Source organism: Schistocerca americana, chromosome X, assembly GCF_021461395.2.
Source record: "Schistocerca americana isolate TAMUIC-IGC-003095 chromosome X, iqSchAmer2.1, whole genome shotgun sequence".
NCBI classification, from domain to species: Eukaryota; Metazoa; Arthropoda; class Insecta; order Orthoptera; family Acrididae; genus Schistocerca; species Schistocerca americana.
The window spans coordinates 139,325,643-139,336,469 of record NC_060130.1 but is presented as its reverse complement, the minus strand read 5'-3'; the positions used below and the strand labels follow the sequence as shown (position 1 = coordinate 139,336,469).

At 36.5% G+C, this 10,827-nt stretch overlaps 1 protein-coding gene across 2 annotated transcripts in view; it reads right to left on the bottom strand.

The window, feature by feature from the left end:
- Positions 1-9,185: 9,185 nt before the first annotated feature.
- Positions 9,186-10,827, bottom strand: part of LOC124556720 (protein Aster-B-like) — a 236,821-nt gene continuing 235,179 nt past the window's right edge. For both annotated transcript variants that reach the window (XM_047130710.1, XM_047130711.1), the window contains 2 exons: positions 9,948-10,068; positions 9,186-9,861 (listed from right to left, as the gene is read on the bottom strand). In XM_047130710.1, coding sequence (XP_046986666.1) covers positions 9,670-9,861; positions 9,948-10,068 — 313 coding nt within the window. In that variant the 3' untranslated portion in view covers positions 9,186-9,669. The remainder of the gene's footprint in view (positions 9,862-9,947; positions 10,069-10,827) is intronic.

Here is a 10,827-nt window from a genome sequence, read left to right as displayed (position 1 = left end):
TGCACCTCATCTATTTTTCTTTCTGAGAGCAGTACAGTGTCAACTTTAGGAAATTGTGTAGTAATAACTGTAACTGGGATATCCTTCAAGAAGAATGTGTACGTCAGGCTAGATGGCTGTCATTAAATGGCAACAATTCAAAACAAAAGGAAGAAAAGTATGTAGATCTAGCTGAATTCCAAATATTTGCCTTTCTCACTGCAGAGAAGAAACAGATCCAGAAAATACAATGTTCTTACTTTTATTTCCTTTCGAGTAGAGATAATGAATTTTTAATTCTTAAACACATATTTACTATCCACCACAGCTTAAAGAAAAACTTGGTGAGGAAACTCAATGGAATATCAGGTAAAAAAATACAATACATGGAAGAAAAGTATCTCTGAAGAACTTCAAATGCATGACAATACACAACAATAATAGAGTTTATTAAATGTTCTGAAGGTGTCACATGCAGGAAAACATCACAAAAATGATCGTGTTACTATAAGCAAAAACTGATGTGAAACTTCCTGGAAAGAGAGAGAGAGAGAGAGAGAGAGAGAGAGAGAGAGAGAGAGAGAGAGAGAGAGAGAGAGAGAGATATACCGGTCAACCGAAATGTCTGTTGACAAGATGTTGCCTGTGAAGAGCAAGGAACTAGATTCAAGCTCTGGTATAGTACACAGTTTACATCTATCAGGAAGATTTATAACAATGCATAACACTTATAAATAGTGAATTATTCATTCTAAAAATTGATATAATCTGAAAGACAAATTTGTCTGTTTACAGAAGTGAACTTTCTGAAAAACATCACTGGCAACAGCCTGGGTAATAAATTATATCCCAGCCTTACCCACTAGAAAACTAGTGTTTCAGGTGCTCCTCAAAATGATAGGAAATGGAGGGTGAGAAAGGGGAAGATCATGCATATAGATTTCACATGATGAATCATATTCTTAAAAACATGTAATGACCAACAAAAGAATAATTAATGGCTGATAAAAAAACGTATTGTGTTTTTTTATACATAGCATCATCAATTTCAAACAAAAATGTTTACTCTGTACTAGCTACTTATGCCTTTCAGTTTCTTACAACATATTTGATATACAGTAGAAGAAGCAATTCATCATACTGAATGTAAAAGAACATATAATTCTGTACCTAATGAAATAACGTGTAGATGAAAATCTGGCTGCAACAAAAGATGGAATTACTATAGAAGACAAAGAAAGGCAAAGGCACAAAGGTTTTATAATAAGGTAAGAAAAATACCAGGCTGGGAGACACATTTACATGAAAAACACCAAAATTTTATCCTTCTGATGCAGAAGAAGTGGTTTATACATATGTAATCCACAGACACAAACAAGTTGAAACAAGAAAGGGAAGTCAAGGAACAATAGAGAAAAATAAATTGGGGAAAAAAAAGGAATGAACACATCAAACCAATAGAAGATTAGGAGTGACAAAGCAACAGAAAGCAGCTCAAATAGGAGTGGCATGAGGGGAGGGGAGGGGAGGGGAGGGGAGGGGAGGGGGGAGGGGGTCACTCTGGTCTAAGAATTATCAGACTGCCTATGAGAGTCAGAGAATAAACATGCATAGGTGTTGGCCTAGCTGTCACTTCTAAGAAAAACTGTTCTTTATATGTAAATCAAAGAAATAATGCCACATATTAGGAATTCAAACTAGCTGTTGGTTTCACATCTCAGGATGTAATATCTTCTATCTTTATATTTCAAGGGAGGTACTGACATCAGCTTCAATTGGACACTGAAATAATTCAGTGGTGAAAGTTGAAAATTTGTGCCAAACTGGGACTCGAACCTGGATTTCCTGCTTCTTGCATGGGGTCACCTTAACCACTTCAGCTATCCAAGCACAGTTCGCGGCCCAAATTCTTAACTTATCATACACTACTCAGTAGCAACTCTGTCTGTTTACCTCATGTTCTTGCAGTGTTTCCTGTATTCCCGCAAGAGCTTCGGACCCTATTGTCGATTCACACTGAGAATGTCTAGTACTCAGGCTTACAGACATACTATATGTGTGAAGTGCCTGTTCTGTAGGACAAATCCGTAAGCTTGACTGCTATGATATAGTGTGCAAAATAGTGTCCAAACTTATTGCAGGAACAAGGGAAACACTGTGAGCAAATCATGTAAATGGACATGGATGCTAAATAGTAGCGTCCACCATGTTGAGAATTTGGGCCAGCAGTGAAGCATGATAGAATAGCCAAACTGGTTACGGCTACCGCTCACGTAAAGTGGAAAATTCGAGTCTGAGTCCCGGTCCGGCACAAATTTTCAACTTTCACCACTGAATTATTTTAATGCCCAATTGTGGTTGATGTTGGTACCTCCCTTGAAATATCAATATTTACAGCCGCCATATCAAAAATTGTGGCGTCTGTTCTGTAGGAACAGGCACCAGACATATAAAGTCTTCTATGTTTGCAGTGTGTCAACTGAATAGGACAGAATTATTTATTCCACTAACAGAATCTTTCTTATGAATAATCATTCCTAATTCCAATGCTGCAGATACAAACTTATGCCAAGACATAAAAAATATGGACTAGCAGCTTAAATTCTACTAATACATTTTACTGATGTCCTCTTCATTGCCATTTCATTCTACCAAGTGCTCTTTTCTACACTTCTCTCCATTTTTTGTCTTGTTTCTGATGTCTACTTTTCATTCCCACATTTTTTATGAATCACTTTGCTTTTAGTTACAGTTCACCAATCTGAGGAACTTTTATCCATTTTTTTTGGGTCATTACTGCCAAAAACTTTTGTCATGTGCATTTATCCCTTAACTTCTTGTTATTCATATCTAGTATTCCTTTTATTTTCCTGTGCAGCTCTTGTTGGCAGAAACAACCATAATCTCTTACCCATAATACTGTTCAAGATTTTGTTTTTGGCTGATATTCATAAATTTTGACTAGAAATTATGTCTTATAACCAATCATCAGGTAACACCATATTATGTTTTACTATACATAGCATCATCAATTTCAAATAAAAATGTTTACTCTATACTAGATACTTATTTCACTCAGCAGTTTTACATAAACAGTACATTACACAGAGTTACTGTATCACATGATTAATAGTGTCTCATTTTCATGGTAAGCAAGAACTTTCATACATATGCTTTAGTAACAATGGTAGTAAACACAGTGAAAGAAACCTTGTTACACATGCAATTTATCTTCTCAAGTAAAATATCTACAATTTCTAAAACATTACACATTTTTATCTAAACTTCTCATCAGGTATCAGACTATTTCACAAAATGAAGGAAACAAACTTTAGTTGAGTGAAAGAGAAGAAGACTACAAAAATTCACAAATTATTATATCAACAAATTTTAAGAAAATGGTCAAAAAAATTTTTCAGTGTACGATTCTAACAGACTTTGAGGTCTATCTCTCTAATGAAATTGTATATATACTTTAAAATGTGTCTTTCAATAACAAATAGCACTGAGATTTTTTTTAGCATCAAACGTTTCTTACTGCAGCAAGAATCTGGACATTCAATTGTTTTTTCTGCACTGTTATTACATTCCACAGGAAAAAGTTTGGATCTTAGGTAATGAACATGATACCATTTAATCACATTCACTATATCTCTTATCCTCTCTGTTTGGCTTAACCAGGGTTTAAATCTGGCCGAAAGTAAAGCCGTACAGTGAGAAAAGTAAGATAAGGTCATCAGTCCTACCCACTGACCACAAACCTTGCCATGAAGCATTGAATAAGGCATTCTTTTAACTGTGTGGTGCACATGTCCACTGTAGTGGACAGCTGTTAGTGGTCACTTCTTTGGTGTTTTCAATCAGCCCTGAGACTGCAAATGCATGCAGGGCACAGAACCAGTAGGGAGTGTAAACTGGAGTTGACCACAAGAAATTTGCAGGTCCAGGACTGATTTAAAGTGCCAAAGAAATGACATTAACAGCTATCCACTGCAGTGGACATGTGCACAACATGGTTAAGCATGTCATGCTAAGTTTTTCCATAGTATTTGTGTGGGATGAAAACCCTGTAAAAAAAATGACCTGTCCAGTAGAGGTTGGATGCAGGGTTGACAGCCCACTCTGTAAAAAACACCTGTTACAAACCTTCAACAAAAAAAGCTGGATGGATAAAAGATAGTTAACATGGCATGGAAAAAGCTACAAAGGATAGGCAACCAATGGAGACAAGAAATGTAAGAAAAGAAAGAAAAACAATATAAAGCATATTTCAAATTTATTCACCAGTACTTGGAATGTGAGATCACTATACTGCCTCTGAAAATGATGCTAGACCAAATAATGAACCTGAAGCAGAGTACCAGAGCATTACAAGAAGTAAGATGAACCAGGAGTGGAATCCTAGAAAAGAAAGAAGCAAACATATTTTATAGCTGTAGCAAAAGGAAACATGAGTTCGGGACAGGATTTGTGGTGCATCATCAACTAAAGCATTTAGTAATTGGATTCAACTCCGTAAACCCAAGACTATCAACACTTAGGATAGACAGGAAATTCTACAATTACTCCACAATTAACGCCCACACACCAATTGAAGAATCAGAGAATGAGGAGGACGAAGCTTTCAATGAAGCTCTGGAAAGAGCATATGATGAATGCCCAGGGCACAATATAAAAATACCAGCCGGAGACCTAAATGCCCAGGTAAAATGTCATGTGACTAGGGCCTCCCATCGGGTAGACCATTCGCCGGGTGCAAGTCTTTCGATTTGATGCCACTTTGGCGATTTGCACGTCGATGGGGATGAATGATGATGATTAGGACAACGCAACACCCAGTCCCTGAGTGGAGAAAATCTTCAATCCAGCCGGGAATCGAACCCGGGCCCTAAGGATTGACATTCTGCAAAGCTGACCACTCAGCTACTGGGGGCAGACAATGCCCAGGTGGGAAGAGAACACATCTAGACATCAATAATTGGCATCTATAGTAAACATGCTGTAAGTAATGACAATGGGACAAGGTTAATACCATTTGCAACATCTACAAACATGGTGGTAGGCTCGACATTGTTCCTACACAAGGAAATACATCTTACTGCATATAAGAGTTTAAGAGTTCCAAATAGGACAAGAATATCCAACATAGTGAAACAAACCTGACCCAAGACATAGATATATGATATCACAGCTTTAGACTCAGAGGAAGCAAGGGAACAATACCAGGAGAGAATAATTCAGGCCCTTGGAAAGGCTGGAGAATGTAACAAGATTGAAGATCAGTGAGAAAAGATAAAAAAAAAGACAGTGCATACAACAGCAAGTGAGATACGAACTGTGTATGGCAAACAAGAACCTCGTGGTTCAATAATGAATGTGAAAAGTAACAAATGAAAAAAATGAAGCATACAGAAATACATTACAACCACATTATACCAGGTGGATAATAGAAGAACGTAAAGAAAAACTGAGAGTTGAAAAATGGACCCATCGAAGGAAAACGAAGGAGTGGTTGAAGGCAAGTATTGAAGAAATGGAGCTTCTGAAAAGTGCAAACAAGACAAGAAGATTTTATAGGGAGGTGAATAAGGCACGGAAACCTTTCAAGGACATAAAAAGTTTAATAAAAGATGAGAATGGCAAAATTTTAAGTGAAGAGAAGGAGATATGTAAGAGGTGGCATTTCTACTTTGATAAGCTCCTTAATGTGAGACCAGTTGTACTAAGGAACCCAACAGAAATACAGGAGGAAGAGAACTCACATAACAGTGTGGATCCACCTAACTAAGAAGAGGCGAGAACTGCAATGAGGAAATTAAAGAACATCAAGGCGACAGGAACAGGCAGCAATCCAGCAGATACTAAGGAGAATCATTGGTCCAATTTGCAAAAGGGAAAGATGAAGGAGGGCATACAACCTTGAGTTGTATACCATCTACAAATACCAGCCTGTTAGAAGAATTGTGAAGTCATCTAGGCTGAATTGGGCTGGACACGTGGCACAGGTGAATGACACGGAAATACCAAAACATATATTACAAGAAAAGCCAGGTGGACAGATAAAAAAACATGGTCGACCAAAAAACTGATGGGAGGATGGTGTCATAAAAGACTTTTGGAAGATGGGCTACAGGAACTGGAAAATGGGATATATGGAAGGAGATAGTTGAAGAGGCTACGACTCCTCATGAGTTGTAGAGCCACAGAAGAATAAGGGTGACTGGAAACAGTGAAGAAATGACATTAACAGCTATCCACTCCAGTGGATACGTGCACCACATGGTTAAGCATGTTACGCAAAGTTTTTTTTTTTTCCTTATTATTTGTGTGCTAGCTTGGATGTGAGAAAAGGAGAGGGTTGGGGGGAAAGCAGCAGACAGCTACAGGGTAACTACTGACTAGAGAAGCATGTGATTCTGTGTGTTTGTAAATATCACAGCTGAAGCTCATGGAAATCACCAACTCCGTGACTAGATGAAGTATGGAATGGACACAAATAATAAGTAATTTCAAGGCTATGCACACAAAATCATCACTACTCGTGGTAATACACACACTTCACATTTATTAATGTCCTACTGCATTCTCCTCATATGCATGAGGCAAAATATGGAGTAGCTCTTTAATGAAGGTCACTTATATTCTCCCTAACTCCAGTAAAACTTACTATAATAATTCTGACTGTCCTGATGCACATTTAATTATTAACAGTACATTGCTATGTGATTTTGTATGAAATGTTGCTGGACATGCACATATTTTTAACTGCCAAAGAGCAAACAATTTGTACACAATTTCATCAATGACTGGATTACATATTACAGTAACTTTTTCCTAGCATTTGCCTAAAGAAAGCTACACTTGAAAATGTACACAACACATGGCATTTTGCATTACTGGGGAATTCTGGTTGACTGAAAACTATTTATTACAACAAAATATGTTCTTACACAGGCAGAATAATTATCTTTATCTGTGGACACAACAATTTCCACTACATCAGCCTGGATATGCAGCTGATTTCATACAATAACTTACTGAACAGAAAAACTATCAGAAATCAGAGTAGCTGCTTTGAAAATACTAAAGTCTGTTTAGAGATGATACAATCTTCTAATTTATGCAAATCAAAGTATTTCTGCTTGTTCATAAGAGGAACTGGCCAACAGCAAAAACCTTAAAACATGTTGCTGTCTAAAGTATTATTATACGCAAGTAAATAGTGAAGAGACAGAATACAAGTCTTCATTCAATATCAGTGTCATTTCACATCCTTAACAGGAGAAGGGATGGAAAGCTAAAACAGCAAAAGACTGTTGCCAAAACGTATGAACGACACAATAGAACTGTATGGTTTTTGTAATGTGTTTTCATGAGTCATTCACCTGACTACCATCATAATAGCATGCTAGAAACTACACAATACAGAAGGGGACTTCCTGATCAATGCAACCAACAAAATATACATCGAAACTGCAACAGCCTTGGAATTGATTTTAGTAGATTCAAATCCTAACAATGAACAATGACCAAGTTAAATTTCAATGACAGGCTCACACAAATCTGGTGCAAAAAACAACACAGTACACAGTCATTCTAAGACTTAAATAAATGCCTTGTACAATTTTTTCTATGAAACATGTTACTTCATTACAAAACACTAATTACTCTTAATAGCAAGTGTTAAGCTATCTTCCTACATGCAGCACTGTGGAAATCAATGACTGCACCATGCATTCCAGAAAGTGGTGGATATACAACACTAAATCAATTTTTGTGACTGCTTATCCTGCTCATGATGGAGGAACACACTTATGGTTGGAAACTTAACCAAGAGCTGAACTTTGAATTTAATGTTGTGTTCTATGCCCTTACAACCACTGATCTAACACCTTCAATGTGGTTTGGTAATGATATTTAACCCTCTTCCCCCCTCCTAAAAAAAGTATTCATTGTGAAGACACCATTGAATAAAAGAAGACTGAGATGAGTGTAACAAACTTACTCCAACAGCCACAGCAGTAGCTAGAAAGGGTAGATGGAATAGCTGTGGTAGCCACCTCTACAACTGCTATTAATATTTTCTAGCAATATTTTGAAAGTGTTGGAGGGATGAAAGTGTGCATTTGCAAATAAATAATTATAATCTTTCTGCTAATATGAAATGAAATTACACAACAAACTTATATTACATGAGACAATAGATCTGATAGTTATGAATAACCCTTAGTGACCCTTTTCTCTGTATGTGAAGTAAAATATGAACTTTATGTCACTGACTAGTTTCTGTTTCAAATTTTAGACATGGCAGATTCAGATCTTAGCTGAGAGTAAATTAATTATTTCACAATAAGTATTAAAGTTATCAGTAAAATAATTCATGTGTAAGAATTCTATATTATACATTATTCAACGTCAAAATAATGATTACAGTAACGAAAGGGGCAGCCAGTACAATGGAACTACTTGTGAGAGTGACAGTATTGGTAACAGTAAATTTTATAATTATGATGGTAGTGGCAGCAGCAGTGGTAGCAGCAGTAAAAAATCAGTAACAACAACAACAACAACAACAACAACAACAGCCCATCATAACTACCAGCATCAGTACCAGGACCACTACCATGAAAAAAACAGTCAACAGCATCTACTGCTCTGCTCAGAGTTAACAATTGCAATCTGCCACAAAAGTCTGTAACAATGACAGATAGAAAAGCACAATAAAAATGTATGAATTTTGCAGTGTTTCATTACTTCATTAAATCAGTGACCCACATCTTTACAATGCAAATTAATTTGTGCAACACCGGACTGATATATCACAAATAACTGGCATTCATTATTTAAATATTCAACAAATTTATTCAACATATGACTTAATAAAATAAACTAAGTGCTAAGATAACCACAATAATAAATACAAACACTACTTATGACTGTCCTTGTACACTATTAGACAATGATACTGATGTGGCATACTGAACTTTGACATCTATTCTAGTTCGACATAAATAAAGTATTTCCACTAGTTTAACGCCAGGTATAAAATTCACACCTATACACTGTTTTAACCTCAATATATATAAGATCAACTTGTGTGCGTATGCACCCACCCACCCACCCACCCACGCACGCACGCACACCTCTTTCTCTCTCTCTCTCTAACACCCCCCCCCCCCCCCCAAAAAAAAAACAACACACTCCTCCTCTCTTCAATACTGTAAGTTATAACTGCAGTAAACTGTTTTGCACTGCCACAATATAATAACAAATTATTCTATTAAAAATATCAAAACTGCTATTTTAGTTGTCCATTATCAATGACAACTAGTATTTAACTATCACAGGTAAAAAACAAGAAAATTTTTCATACTCATAACATTCAAAAGTGGCAACTTGAGTCTAACAGCTGAAAGTCACTTTTTTGCACCACATGTACACTAGAAAAATTTTCTTCAGGATATTTCTGCACAATCTCTCATGTAGGGTAAGAGTGATAAAATACTACTGCAGTCCCACACTTCCTACAGTTTTACAAATCCATATAAAACAAGGCATACTGCTCAAACTGAGCAGGTGCACTTTGGGAACACATACAGAACACACACACTTATGTTTACAGCCTCTGGCCAACCCATACATTAAAAGGATAGCACTTTACAGTTTTACAGAAACTGCATACAATGTGTGTTACAACTCTTGATTTTCTCCAGCATTTCGCGGTACAATGTTTACTGTTTGTTGTGGATATTTCACGGTCTGTTCAACATTTTTGTTGCTTGTAGTTTCCTCTTCTGCAACAGATTCCTTCAGTATAGATAATACTTTCTTGCTGACTAATGGATTAATACTGACTTGCAGCTCACTCAATGATTCTTCACTCTGTATGTACAAAAATTAAAAAACAAAATAGTTTAAGACAACACACATACAATAAAATTTTTTAGTTTAGGAAATCTAAAGAATACCTGACGTAGTAACTGCACAGCAGCTTGCAGAACTTTCTGCCATTTTTGCATTTCAACGTTATGAAGAATCTCCTGTTGCTGTAGTAACCTCAACCACTCTTCATGAGATTTTGGTGGGTTTCTGCAATTGTGTGGAAAAGATAAAGTAGAATGAAATGTCTAACAATTGTAGTCAAATTTATTACCTAAGAATAGCTCACACAAAAACAACCAACCACAGTTGTGATGCCTACAAAGGGTTTGTGCAGATAAAAATGATTCTTGAATGAAGTACTGTTAATTGAATTATTTACAAGTATTTGATAGAATGCATGCACATCTAAAAATGAAACACTAACTACAGGCTATTCTGTAATACTTCACTGCCTGAGAAGCTGAAAGCTGTTTAGTAACACACTAATCTATCAGAGAATATCCAGAAGTCTAACTCATAAAATTAAAACATAAAAGGCCAGGAAAGAAACTGTGAAGTCCACTTCTGTTATAGAACTGTTCTAGAATATGATCTGTATGTCAACAGCGTCTTTACAACAAGCACATGCAACATAATAATGGAAATTCTGGATACAAGGTACATAATTCAAAAGTAGGTCACCACTCACACTTGCAATGATGTACTGAATGGTCAACAAGCACATAAAAAGGATTAACTGCTGTTACACTGCATTCATATCAGCCCCCTTCATCAAGTAGACAAAGTTAATTTGTAAAGACACACATGCACTTCTAATACAACAGCACAAATTGTGCAAATGGAACCCATAGGCAACCAAGAGTGGGAAGAGGGGCAGTGCAGAGAGAAGAGACATCAGTTGTTTGTATAGAAGGGGAGAGAGAAGGAAGGCAGTAAGGAAGCAAGCAAGATTAAGTTTAACTTCTC